The 14,342-nt window shown below is 33.7% G+C and overlaps 2 protein-coding genes across 2 annotated transcripts; one reads left to right on the forward strand and one right to left on the reverse strand.

Annotated features, from left to right (window-relative positions):
- The first annotated feature begins 1,702 nt into the window (after positions 1–1,702).
- Positions 1,703–4,774, forward strand: LOC111407616. Its single transcript, XM_023037232.1, has 5 exons — positions 1,703–1,948; positions 3,383–3,609; positions 3,902–3,982; positions 4,078–4,428; positions 4,580–4,774. Exons 1-5 carry the CDS (start codon positions 1,804–1,806, stop codon positions 4,679–4,681), a joined length of 906 nt encoding a protein of 301 aa, XP_022893000.1. The 5' UTR covers positions 1,703–1,803; the 3' UTR covers positions 4,682–4,774.
- Positions 4,775–6,540: 1,766 nt separating this feature from the next.
- Positions 6,541–14,326, reverse strand: LOC111407617 (aspartic proteinase-like protein 2). The gene is made up of 10 exons (XM_023037233.1): positions 13,874–14,326; positions 12,600–12,729; positions 12,258–12,505; positions 10,934–11,158; positions 10,675–10,837; positions 10,502–10,575; positions 9,067–9,157; positions 8,361–8,436; positions 7,447–7,518; positions 6,541–6,943 (listed from the first exon to the last, which is right to left on the reverse strand). Exons 1-10 carry the CDS (start codon positions 14,092–14,094, stop codon positions 6,795–6,797), a joined length of 1,449 nt encoding a protein of 482 aa, XP_022893001.1. The 5' UTR covers positions 14,095–14,326; the 3' UTR covers positions 6,541–6,794.
- Positions 14,327–14,342: the final 16 nt, after the last annotated feature.

Below are 14,342 nucleotides of genomic sequence, written 5' to 3' on the forward strand. Positions count from 1 at the left end.
ATGAGGTAACGACAGTTGTGGCTTATTGCTGATTTTGAATTTGATTTGTTGGTGACAGTGGTGGTAGCGATGATTGTTGTGGCGTTGGTGGTTGGTGAAGTGACAGTTCTGATGATTTCGTAATGGTGGTCGTGGTCAAGATGGCGGTGAGGGGGATGTGGTATGGATGGTGGCGACAGTGGCGAGGATGGTAGTTAAAAATTAGGATTTTATCCTTTGTACAATGAGCCTTACACTCCCTTCACATGAGGAGAGGGGCCCACACCTAATTAATGTGCGGGTCCCACGCCATGTCAGGGGGTAACACTCTCTTACAAATTATTTTATTGATTGTGACCAATAAATGGGTTAATGTATGACCAATAAATAATATACTGCCAATGAAATAGATAGTTTGTGATTAATAAATAACATGACCTAAAAAATTGTTTAGTTGTGACCAATAAATTGATAATGTGTTTGAAAAATAATTTGTGACTAATTAACTAGATTTTTGTGACTAGTAAAATTTATGATTTGTGAACAATGAATAATATGTGACTTATTAATTTGATAAATTTGTGACCCATGTCTAAATCATGACCTATACAATTTTTGATTTGTGAACTTTGAAATAATTTGTGACCTATAAAATTTTAAATTGTAACCAAGAACTAATCAATTAATTCGATAATTGGTGATCAAATTGTATAGAACTGCCATCTTGATATATTTAATTAATAAAATATATGTTTAATTAATTACTTTATAAATAAAATTTAAAAAATAATTTTTAAAGTTTTAAACCCTGTTTCTTAATTTTGAAATGTGATATATTTAATTTCTTATATATGATTTTTTTCCCCTTTAAATATGGCCTCTACTAAGCCTAGACTCTCCTCTACATCTGTGGACCTAATTGGCCCATAAATAGACGTAAAACCTGAATTTTTACAGGTCGTGTTGCTCAAGTCTAGATTGCCCGCCTACTTTGTCACCGATATTCTAAGCGGATGTTCGATAAAACTTTTTTACATAATTATATTCTAATTAAACATAATTTTTATCAACACATTTCGTAAGATTCATTATTTTTATTTATATATTTTTTAGGATGTACAACTTTACTAAACGTAAACAATATTTTAATTTTTAATTTTTTACATTTTCAACCTATTGGAACATGTTGATTAATTGTTTCAATGACCACTGAACTTAAATCCACGTCTTTAATTGATCATTGAAGTTTAAAATGTTGAGTTTTGATCAGTGAATTTAGGTCTATGTCTTCAATTGCTCGTTATAGTTTTAAATGTCGAGTTTTGACCACTGAACTTTGAAAAATATTGTACATCACTAATTGAATTTTGAAAAATACTGTACATTACTCACTGTAAACTCGATATTTTTCAAAATTCAATAGTTGTGCTAGTGAGTAACGTACAACATATTTCAAAATTTAGTAGCCAAAATTCGATATTTTAAATTTCAGTGAACAATTGAAGACATTGACCTAAGTTCGGTGAGCAATCGAAGGCATGAACTTAAGTTCAGTGATTAAAACTCGACATTTTAAATTTTAGTGACCAATCAGAAATATATACCTAAGTTCAGTGACCAACGAAACAATAAACTCGAACATGTTACTTTTCACTTGAAAGTAAAAAAATTGATACCAAAGTGAAAATTAGTTTCAAAATAAGATGAACCACAAGATATCCACTCCTTATCCGCTAATCCTGGCTGGGGAATGTGAGACCGAAAAAAAATTGATGACTGCTCAATTCGACTCCTCGACAGAATGGGAAGAAGAAAGAGAAAGAGATGACTTCTTCTGCTTCAGCTTTTTCCACCATTTTATTACACCGTAAAATAAGCAATTTCTGCTGCACCACCCCTCGTATCTATAACCATTCCCTCAAACCTCACGTTTCTTCATTTCATCGTCTGCACAAAGTTTCCCTACGAGGTAACCAGCCGGAGAACAAAATTTTCTTATTTATTATTTCTTTATTGAATAACTAGTACAGTATAATACTATTCTGAACTGGGCTTTGCATGAAATGTCTTCAAGAATTAGGTTCCTTGAAATGAAGTTGTTTACTGGAAATTTCTTTTCTTTTCTCTTCTTTTTTGAGTTTTGTTGCGTGCATTTTAGTGTTCTTCTCACTGTATGGATTATTAATGAATCTAGATTAGCCTCCGGACAAGTATAAATAAATTTACATCATCTGTAGAGCTGATTCGAGTCGATAGTTATCTTTGTGGTTATTTTTAATGATTTTTAATGCATTTTTGTGTTCTTCTCATTGTACGCATCTGATTTTTTTTAGATGGTTACATATTTTGATATGTATAGCAGCAAATGGACTCTGCAGGAGAATAAGCCAAGCATTCCTCATTTCTTCTTCTTTAGTTTTCTGATTGATGTATATAAACTTGTTTAAGTTAATTATCCTCCGTCAATTCATAGAGCTCATAACTCTATGAAGTTCACATTGAAGAAAAATGAAGATTAAGGAAACGAACAACAACAGAGAATTTTCTGCTTTTATATATCAATAAGTAGAGAGGAAATAAAGTTTAATGTTGTATATAAATTGAACATTAAAAGAAGAGAATGCGATCTTATATTTCGCACACTTGAGCTACTCATTTATATATAATTCTCTAGCTTTGTTATAGCCTGGTGAACCTGCACTTATTTTTTAATGATTTTACTATTTTGAAAAATGACTTCTTGTCATTTCTCTCCCTATAGTCATCGGAGGATCTCGACTTGAGGGCTATAAATAGGTTAGAGGTCCAACAAATTAACTTGAACCTGTTAAACATTTAAACTACAACACGATTTAACTAAGATGCTTGGGCTTGACTTGAATTTGGCTTGAAAAGAGCTTGTTCATGGCTGAAAAAGGAAGAAGTGAACTTTAACAAGTCTTAGACTTGTTAACTATACCAAGAGTTTGAACAAATTACGGTTTCAACAGGGCTCAATGCTCATGAAATTCAATCGTACCCCTTTCAATTATATAAATTTTGTTGCACTGCATGGAGACTAATCACACTACACGCTTATACCCTCGACCACAGATCCATACACGTACCAGGTCGCCCACATATTCCCACTATACAAAACATTTTTTAAGGGGGTGGTTGGTGTGTGAGGGGTGTGAGAAAACTTTTACTCTTTTTTCTCTAATATGGTGACACACTGATGCTAAGTGAATGTAGCTTTCAAATTGAGGATGAACAACGATAAATCTATAATTGCTGTGTTTGTTTCTGGTTGCTTTGATTTTATTATTGCTCTCTTAGGAAGAAATGAAGACTTAATCTGTAACAAATATATTGTTAAGACTGCGTGCCTTATCTAACTGAGATAGCTTCGATATTACTGCAGTTACAAATGACTCGACTAGAGCTGATGTGTCCCCTGATGAAAACTCTCAAAGATCAGAGGCTGACAAGCTCGTAGATGATATGGACTTTGGTGAACTCTGTAATGAGTTTGAGTGCATCAGCAGTCCCTCTATTGAAGCTACAGCAAGACAACTTGCTCGTGACATTCTAGAACTTCGCGAAGGCAATCGTGCTCTAGGGACCTTTGCTGTTTCTGTCAAATATAAGGTACATAACCGTATCTTTGCCTCAACACAGCAATACATTAATAGATTCAGAATCATGACTTCATTAATGCTGCCTTTGATTGTGATATCATCTCTACCTAAAGAGATTTTGTAGATCTAGTTTTAAGCATCATGACTTCATTAAAGTCTTGTGCATGCTGATTATTGAGTTCTAAACCTTAAATATATTCTTAGTGGTAACATTATTGGCATGATGACATCAATTTGCTATTGATAGGTCACATTAGTTCTGGTATTTTAGTTTCTAAATTTGTTGCTAGAAATAATTGCAGGATCCAGTTAGAAGTTTTACAGGTCGAGAGAAGTACAAGAGACAATTATGGGCAACCAAGGCTCTAGACAATCCCACAGTGGTGAGTTCTACACGTTCTGAGCTTTTTATTTTTTGCATTCCATCTTCTGTAGTGATGAAAAGAGCTCGTGTTGATTTATGTAATTGTTTCTGCAGAGTGTGCAGCAGATGGCGATGCTATCAACTAGTGTATTAAATATCAATTGGACAATAAAAGGGAAGCCTAAATCTCCACTTTTCAGTCTTGGAGGAGACTTGATAGTGAAAGTCAACTCCAAGTTTACTCTGAATCAGATAAGTGGACAAGTGATTGAGCACGAAGAATCCTGGGATTTGTCAGCTTCGTCCCTCATTGCTCAAGCGTATTTCTGGACATCACGAAGGCTCTTTTCTATAGTTGAGGCTGGAAAAGATGTTGGAGATTCCGTTAAGGACCTCAAGAACCGTGTTTCTACAGAGAATGAGAATCTGGAGATCTATCCAGACCCTTCTGGTGATCCAACAAAGGTATGTACCGTCTATTTTGAAATTTTCATTTTCCTTCTGAATTTTCGATTACTATATAATCCTCTCTCCCAAACATGTGTATGTGTGTTTCTTCTGAAATTACTATGTAAATTACACTTGACTGTCATGATACTATATTTTCTTGATCCAGTTTTTCCAAAGAGATGATGGATTCCAAAGAGATGTATACCAGATTGCACTATTTCTTGCAGTTGTCTATTTTGTTGTACAGTTCTTGAGGACAACCTTGTAAAGACTGATCACTAGCACAAATTTTCTTGGTACAATCTGAACCATCTGATGATGTATGCAGTATATATGTATAACAGAAAATTCATTGTTGTAAGGGAGAGAAATCATCAACCACCAAGGCGATATATAGGTACAATTTACCAAAATCCGAATCAATACCAAAACAAACGACCCGAGAACACCACAAAGGTTCCACCTATGGTTGCTAAGCCTTTTGCCACTTAGAGAACACCACAAAGGGGAGAAATATCACCAAGATATATACACTAAAGAAAATGGCAGAAGATGGAGGTGGTGAAGCCGAGAGAGATCACGCAGGAAGGAGAAAGAGACACCAAGTCTTGTTCCTTACACGGTGGCGTGAAGAACAAAGAGAATATATTGGACCAAGTCACAAAATATGGTAAGTTAGGTTTTAGATAATGCGTCAAGGTCCAATAACATATAAGTGGACAATAGTGTGGGCCTCAAAACTAGCTAGCCATCCAAGTAGGTGATAACATGGTCCATGAGCAACACAATTTAATTGGTTGCTTCAAATGGTTCAATCTCTTCTTGGGTCGGGTCGTTACAATTTGGTATTGATTTATTACTTAGTCATATCGCAATCATCGATTGATAATTAATAAACGGTTTACATTATCGTCCGGGAGATCATTTGACAACAATATGTCCAACAATTGTTAATAGGCACATGTGGATGCAATTAATTAATAAATTTTTATTTTGTTTACTTATTTATTTTTTTCCCTTTTAATACTGGCATTTGAGAGTGCTATTCAATCCTAATCAAACATAGGAGAGAACATGCATGATTGCTACAATGTTGTAGGAGGAGTTCTCAACCGAAAATGTGATGGATTTTGAAAATTCTTCTAAATTTAGGTGTCCTTAATTGAGATTTTAGTGAAATTCGATAAAATCCTTTAAAATTTAGATATCTTCAATAATTAATGGATTTATAAAAATTTCATTAATATATGGATTTTAAAAGATTTGGATAGATTTCAAACTTAAAATTACATATAACCACATCTTTTGAAATTTCACCATATTTGATGAAATTTTTATAGAATTTGTAGAAATATATTCAAATCCACGATATTCATTAGGAGTTATAATCTTTTAAAATCCATCAAAATCTCAGTTGAAGGCACACTCAGTTTTTTTTCTCTTCATTTATACTATTAGTTCTCGTCTAAGGTGGACAAAAGAATCAAATAAAAAATCAGAATGACTAACTATGTTCGGTTTGGCTAAAAGATTACATGGATTTGGTTCCTAAAACCAAGAAATGATCGGCTTTAGTCGATCATTGTTCTAGAACCCAAAACCAAAAATTAAGAATCGATTCTAACCCAACTAATAATTTTTTAATTATGTTTAGTTATTTTGGTGAATTATTTTCATTAGACTGCTTTGTATGGAGATGGAATTTTATTTTATTTTATTTTTGTTTGAATTGAATTAGGTTTATTATTTCGATTTTGGATATGAGTGTTAACTATTAATGATACAACTTTGTACTATAATGTGCATAATAATTTAAAAAATTTGGTTGTGGAACCGAACCAAGTCGGAACACTCAATTAAGTTTTGATTTGGTTCCATAATTACTAATGATTCCATTATAAGAAAATCATTGATTCTCGATTTGGTTCTGATTTGCTTCAAAACCTAGTTTCGTCCAAATTCTTTACGGGACACATCAATTGTTTCACCACCAAATCTTTTCAATTGTTGTCGATGTGTTGTATCAAAATAACGACACATTACGTATCCTATAAAATGTAAACACATCAACATTAACATAAAAATCGAAGAACATTTATATATATATTTTTGTTCTACTACAGCTTCTATAAAATCTTGTGTGAAAAAAAAAAAAAAAAAAATATTGAACAAAATGTAAAAATTCAACCTTGGGTCAATATCATAGCCTGCAGCAGCCATTCTTTGTGATGAGACACGGGAGAATGTGGGGTCAAAGAAACACAGCACAAAGCTTCCAACAACTGTATTTAGTATATGAAGAACGAAAACCGCTCAGCATCGAACATTTATTGTCATCGAGAACGAACATCATTTTGTGAAGTCGATTCTTGTGAAACAGATCATTCTATCAGATTTAGCAGGATCGATATTAACAAAACAATCGGAATAACATTAACTTTAACCGGACTGGAAGCCGAAGTAATATCATGTGCGCTCACAGAATAAACATTCCCTGATGCTTCATCTTTCACCTTGATGTTTGAAGAGCCTGAGAACATCAACAAAATGACTTCGAGAAAGCTCGTTTTCTTCAAAATTTCATCCAGGATAAAGTTAGATTTAGAGGTTGTTATGAGATATAATAACTGTTTACTTGATCCAAGAACAGAACTCGAGCCAAGAAAAAAGCACACATTTCAAAATGCTATGGTTATGTTCATATTTGGTATGCAGTATTGAACAGGACTAAACGCTATAACAAACAAGATTTTAACTTCTTGATCTTTCATAGTAATGTCACGTACTATCCAATTCTCCTCAACAAACACCCCTCGAGTATTCTCAAGAGTCTGGATCAAAGGACAGAAGATAGTAGTGAATAGTCTCAGGAAAAAAATATGCAGGACGACTTTTACTAAAGGTCAAGTAGATTATAACAATAGCACAGATTTCTACAGAAATTATTCGACATAACAAATTCAAGAAAATGAGAATATAATCGTAAAACCAAATTGTAAATGCTAAAGCAATGTAATATTTAACTATACTCACAGTTGTACTCTGTCCATCCAATAGTCTGATTTTCGAGGTCGTACAAAACAATCTTGTTCGATAGTACAATATCTGCATTTGCAATGAATCAGAAAATTGACTATGTTAATATCAGTATATTCATCAATTAGTCCCTCTAATCCGGGACAATTAGGATATAAGCCTCAACTTGTTCTAGATAGTTTGAGGGTCAAGTAGTTGATACTTTTGCAGGATGATAAACATTAAGACAAGATAATGTAAAAACATCACAGAAAAGTCATCTTCAGCAATTTAATCTCAACTAAAGAAGTTAAATATAACTAAATATAACTGTATAAGCAACAAATGAGAATTCAGCAGAATGTTTTAAAATTCAACTCTCGCTCCTCAAGTAATTCCTGAAATTATTACTCACATTATATATCTTAAACTCAGATATGCATGCATTATTCTTCTCAGAAGGTACATAAGAAAAATGATCATCAGTGAAGTAATTCCTCTTCCAAAAATTCCGACGTAATAAATTTATTTGTTAAAACAGGTCCTAAGATAAGTCTTTGGGACAAAGTTATAAATGATCTATTTAATTGGTTATAAAATCTTGCTTATATAGGTGCTTTTTTATATACCATCCTTAACTAGACCGTTATGCGCATTACTAAACTGCCAAAGAGATGAAATATAACCAAGATATATCTTTTTTATCAAAGGTTGAATCGATCATTAAAGTATAACTACCGGATTTCAATAGTGTCAAGGTTTTATCTTGACTGTCATATTAACTAAATTTATAGCTCCAAGTCCCCTCAATTAAGTCTTGTAGAACATATATAAAGAAAAAAAGTCATTATAAGATAATAACTTCATGCTTTAATCCAAAAATAAGTAAAAAGCTAAATAATTTAATATAAGAAGGTGAGCTTGATATGTACCTCCTAACAAAGTCAACTCCTTTCCATCTTTTGACTGCATTTTACCGCTCTGCCAACTGATACAGTATTCGTTATCCTACAAAAAAAATGAAGTTTTGTACAAACATGAAGTCAGAAAAGCATTAGCCGTACTTTTCTATAATCAAATGTCTTAGATTGTCTACTTACATTGTGCTTTGCCATGGCTGGTTTTTAAAAGAAATAACCTACTTTGATCAAAAAAATATGATAGAATGCTTGACTTTCTCTCACATGGGTTGGGACCCACGCGGGACCCATGTGAATTAAAAAAGACAAAAAAATTCCCCCCACCCCGTATTGTGAGGAGCCGAGCCCGGTTATTTTTAAAATTAAACAATGAAGGCTCAAATCCATTTTTAGTTAACTTATTCCTTGTAATTTTGTGTGTCTATGTTTACCATTGTTATCCATTTCATCAACTCTTGTAACCCCCTCATCTTACGGCCATTATGTCATATGGTTCTCTCTTAAATATTATGGCCAGAAACATTTGATCTTCTACAGTATATTTTTAAATTCATGATATTTTCAGAAGGACAAGAACAATACTCCTCATACATCTTAACTGCAGGATCAAGGAATGCTACATTTGCCACCTTATAGTAAAAGCACTTTGGGAATCAAATGCAACCCAATTACCAAGTAAATAGCAACTTATGCAATAAAACTAATCCGTCTTACTTACATGAACTTCGAACAGATAATCATGAGGATAAACTGGCAAAAGAAGTTTGCCCTGAAAATGAAAAGTTACAACTGGAAATCCGTCATCAACACTGCACAAACACATTCAAACCAAAAAAATTTAAATTTCTTTCTCATAAAAGAAGAAATTTATTAATAAGGAGAAGAATTGTAAAAATACTAGACAAGAAATCTTTAGTAACAACAATCAAGAAGAGGGGGAAAAAAAAAAAAAAAAAAAAAAAAAAGAGATGACCAAAGTTATGAATCCCTCAAGCCACAATGCACACCTGATAAAGCTAAACCAGAAAATAGTTCAACCTTAGTCCATAAAGATGACAAAATCAAAATTATATCCCTCGAGGACGAGGACTACTAAAATATTGTAGGATTGTAGCATTCTTCTCCAACCAAATGAACAAGTTTACTGTCATACTGCAGAGCCAGGACAACTTTAGCCTCATTGCTATTTCCAAACTCAAAAAACTTCCTATAGAATTAATATAGCAGAGACGCCGATAGGATGGAAGATTCTCTAAGGGCTGAAAATAGTCTCAACTATATCTTACTACAGGAAGTCAGTGCAAGAAAATATGGGAATCCTTTTTCTGTACTAGTTCAGTATAATTATTTTGAAAATTTACTAGCTTACTATAAAAGTAAAATGAACTAATATCTTGGCTTTTATATGGAGAATCCAATTAAGTTAACAGGCAAAACAAGAGAAGAAAAAAATATGCACAAAGAAGAAAATTAAAATTTACGATTTTTAGGAAGATATCTTATTCCAGAGGGGTAACAGTACAAGATACCATATCAAGATGACGATACTACAGTTTTGTACATCTCATTAGAAGAACTGTGATTTCATAGCCATTTTATTCTAGCGTGAATATTTTGTATGTATATGGACCAAAACATCAGGCGGTAGAAGAAAATAGATCACATAATGCGTGATTTATCCCTTCCAGATTCCTACTTAACTTCATTCACTGTTCAGAATATTAGCCAAAGTGCGAAAGATGGAGAACTCAATTGAGTGATGCTCGGACACAACAAATAGCATTGTTCATAGTGGCTTCTTCAAAGAGAAAACTACTTTGTCTATTTACGGGTACATTTGTCATGGTACAAATATTAAAAATGCTGCATGTGACAGCAAGAAATACAGATGAAACTTGCAAAAGTTCTTTGGACGTTTTGGATAGTTAACTTATCAGAGGGTCTTTTCAATACTTTCCCCCTTAAAAAGGACCTGAAGACACAAGCTACTAGAATTTCTTTCCCGATAATATTGTGAACTAGAGTTACAGTTATACCCGTCAAGACAATAAACAACTGCAAGAAGACTGTCTTTCAAGTCTGTGCCCATGCTTACAAATATGCGCGTATATGTACAAAAACACACACAACCATGAAGTAGCAAGGAGCCTTACTTCCCATTGTACCAGAAGCATTTGAATTGATCCTCGACTAAATGAGTTTTCAGATCAGGTTGCTTTGCCATCATCTAGCAAGAGAATAAGGTTAGATGAAAACAGACGGACAAACACTGAGTTCATTTTTTGTATGAACTAATGAATGGACGAGATTGAAGCAGTAGATGTACCTTTTCAATAACCTGATTATAAAGCCTAGATGGAAGATAAGCCAAGGTTGTACCACTGTCGATAATTGTATCTCTATTGGCATCAAAGCCAAATAAATCTGTTGGAAGGTCTAGAGATTCACCACCCACATCAACTGCCTTCATAAGAACATTGTAATGCGCCCTAAGAGAGTAATAAAACTGTAATTAAAGACATATATATGCAGCCAAGATAGACATAAAAGTTAGAAGATACAAAAAAATTTATGAAGTCACCTACTCATTTTCGACCAGTGGTGTTGAATTTACTTTTGGCTGCTCCAATTCACCAATAGCAAATATGCCACCTCCAATTCTTCCATCCAGGCAATGTAAAAATACTTTTTTAACCTTTTTAGATAAAGCAAGCTGTGAAAGAACTGATGTGTTCGATTGCCCAAAACCTATTATTCCATCAACTGCTTGAGAGGATGAATCTAAATCTTCAGATTGTTTAGCTGAGCACCTATCTTGGATCACAAACATGTAAGCTAAAGAAAGCAACAAAGTAAATAGGTTATGCTTGAAATCAAATAGATGGTAAAATTGTTCCACAGGCAAGAGAAGACTCATTGGAACTTAAGTATGACCCACAAAAAAAAAAAAAAAAAAAAAGGGAAAATGAATATTATAGAGTATGCTGAAGGGAAAGATAAAATGAAATCCAAATACCTCCACCAGACACTCAGCCATTACCTTGGCTATATCCCAAGCTAGATAGGGACGCTCTTTATGTACTTAGCAGAAAGCAAAGCCAAAAAAAAGGGGAAAAAAATGATAAATTAAAGTTGTGAGAAGACAAAAGCAATCTTGTATAATTAGCTATAAATAATATAAGCACTTAGATGACTTAGGCTTACATATGTAAATCATTGTACGTATTAAATAATCCGTCTACTCACTAGAGCCTAAATCTTGGAACTGATTTGAAGGGAAGTTCAACTCCCATAATAAATATAAGAAGACTTATTTAAAAACTAATGTCCAAAGCAGTTTGAAGTATAATTCCACACTTTTCCATGGCAAAAGTAATGAAAGTATATGAATTCAATTACAAGAAACACTTTTAAGTTTTATCCGTGTCGTTGAAATACGAGTCGAAAGATTTTCCACAAGAACCTGAGGCTCATACAAGAGAACAAGCGCTTTTCTCAATTTCTCAGAAATTTTGGACAAAAGTTGAACAAATCAAGTGCATTTGAGCCTGTGATGGTATCATGAGAGTGATTGTGCATGTTGCTCGAATTAATGTTATTCTGACTTGTATTTAACATTGCTTAAGTACTCAACCTGTACTGGGGATAGCCGAGAGCATGTTTGGCTTTGCTTAAATCTAGAAGTTTATTTTCTAGAAAACAAAGTAGCTTTCTAGAAAAGTAAGTTTTTTAGTATAAAAGGTAACATTGAAAATCATTTCTGAACAAAGAAGTAATTTAAAAAGTGAATTTGACTTACTTTTAAGCCAACCAAACATGTTCGTTTCCTAAATAATATAGAAAGCAGTTACAAGCGCTGGAACCAAATTACAGAGACACCTGAAAAGAGGCTCAAAAATGAAAACTCACCCAAATGATATGGACCCATTCATGGTTGCCGTCTGAAGGTTTCCTGACACTTGATCGAGTCTGATGTAATCATTGACAAAATAGCCCTCGGTTTTACTCCCATCTCCATAAGTAACTGCATATTCACAGGCCATTCCAACCTTGCAATCTGAATTTGGACCAGTGAACACAGTATTGCAAAACTCTTGATTGCATGTGATCTTCTTGCCAGTCGAAGAGGCTGTTATGTCATACTGGTTCAAGGGTATCTGTTGAACGAAAACATACCCAAAACTAGTAATTCATATCCCGATCCTTCAAATAAATATGGTTTAAAAAACGAAAAATAGGAGAAGGATATACATGAAGGCTGCTTTTTTTGGGACACCTGTCACAGTCTTTACAATTCACCCAGAGAATGTCACTTCCTGTATCGACTTGTACATGATAGTCACTTGGAGGAGAACCAATAGCAATCTTGGTGTAATAGAGCCTACAACAATTCATCGAAAACATTAAGAGCATATGCGCAATTTTTGATGTTCAAAGTCGGTGCAATGAAAAAGCTATTTTGCAGAAAAAACGAATGGAAACTATGAGCAATAGATAGAGATTCTGACAGCTACTACCATTTTGCAAAGAAAGCTAATAGTAATGCATGCTTGTACATGTATATTCATATATACAATTTCTATATATCACAAAATGACAAGTTTGGCACCAAGTATTAAGTGGCGTTTGATTTAGACGGTACTTTTTTTTTACTATGTCTATTCAAACAATCTATTATGAAAGCAAGTAAACAACAATTAGTCATTTTTTAATCCACATCGATCTTCTTCATTCCCACAATCCGATAAGTAATTTGATCGTGAAACCTCACATCATCCTGCCACGGAACAAATACTAAATCAATCCTAAAGTAAAAGAAAAATAAAAAAGTTTATCTATAATTTGCTGTACCACATAATCCCATGGTAATATTTTCTTAAGATTTCTGATAACCGAAATTTGTACTGAAAGGCGCGTAATTCATGTAAGTGCACGGTACTAGGGAAAACATAGATAATAAGAAGTGAACAAATCCCCCACAGCAAGTGAAATGCATCTCCTGAAAAATCCTCCAATAGGACCAAAATTCAAAACCAATCAAATTCCAATTCCAATTCCAATTCCACTCGTTCTTAACTTCCTTATACAGGGTACCGAGGAATATGTCCTGTATATTTGTATGTGATATGTATTCATATGATGAACACGTATACTAATGATTGCCTCTATAACATGTAAAATAATAAAATTACAGAAAATAAATCCTAGAACGAGATATGAAAATTCGAAGCAGCTTGGATCAAAGATGTCATGCCAACCGCAATGAATCCTTGTCAATCAAAGATTCAAAAGAATATGGTTTACTTTAAACCTGCTTTAGACAAATCAGAAATTGTTCAAGTTAAATTCCACTAGGTTCTTCATATATTTTAATTCAAAGTCCTCGCCATCAATCATTCCTAATGACCAAAACAATATATACACCAGATTCTGAAAAAAACCGGCAATAACATTATACCATAAACAAGAATGCTTACGTGCAACATATAGAAATAATAAAAAACGCAAAAGATTATGATACATACGCGGCATCGGTGGGCTTTCCATTGCCGCCTAACTGAAAATCAATGGCTGCCAGCATTCGTCCATGGCGGCCAGAATCATGATCCTTGAGAGTCCTCAGGGCTTCCACTCCCTTCCCGCGGCCTCCAAATTTATGCTGAACTTTAAAAACTACATTTCCTTTCACCAAAATTATCAACTCAATCAACAATAAAAACAGCATCAAACGCCTCCTCGAATCCATAGCCACCGCCAGAATTAATCAGGAAAAGTTGCGAAAATGCAATCACAAAATAACAAATCCAACTTATTGAAGAAAAATATTCTTGAATAAGTAGAACATTTGTTAGAAGAAAAAAAAAACATGAAATTTTTGAAGGTGGCCTCGTGGGGAAGAGGCAAAAGGCATGAAGGCAGATAAGGACAGGAGGGGCGATTTGACAACGTAAGAAAGATAGAGAAAAAGAGAGATTAACGGATAAAGGCACAAAA

The sequence above is a fragment of the Olea europaea genome, chromosome 13, assembly GCF_002742605.1.
Source record: "Olea europaea var. sylvestris chromosome 13, O_europaea_v1, whole genome shotgun sequence".
Taxonomy (NCBI): Eukaryota; Viridiplantae; Streptophyta; class Magnoliopsida; order Lamiales; family Oleaceae; genus Olea; species Olea europaea.

What these genes read in the sequence shown, in the direction of transcription:
- LOC111407616 (XM_023037232.1), top strand. Translation starts at nt 1,804, where the DNA reads ATGACTTCTTCTGCTTCAGCTTTTTCCACCATTTTATTACACCGTAAA. An exon ending in CTCTAGACAATCCCACAGTG is followed by an intron (nt 3,983 to 4,077) that starts GTGAGTTCTACA and finishes TTGTTTCTGCAG; the next exon opens with AGTGTGCAGCAGATGGCGAT. An exon ending in CTTCTGGTGATCCAACAAAG is followed by an intron (nt 4,429 to 4,579) that starts GTATGTACCGTC and finishes TTCTTGATCCAG; the next exon opens with TTTTTCCAAAGAGATGATGG.
- LOC111407617 (XM_023037233.1), bottom strand. Translation starts at nt 14,094, where the DNA reads ATGGATTCGAGGAGGCGTTTGATGCTGTTTTTATTGTTGATTGAGTTG. An exon ending in CCAAAAAAAGCAGCCTTCAT is followed by an intron (nt 12,506 to 12,599) that starts GTATATCCTTCT and finishes TTCGTTCAACAG; the next exon opens with ATACCCTTGAACCAGTATGA. An exon ending in AATGGGTCCATATCATTTGG is followed by an intron (nt 11,159 to 12,257) that starts GTGAGTTTTCAT and finishes GATCCAAGATAG; the next exon opens with GTGCTCAGCTAAACAATCTG.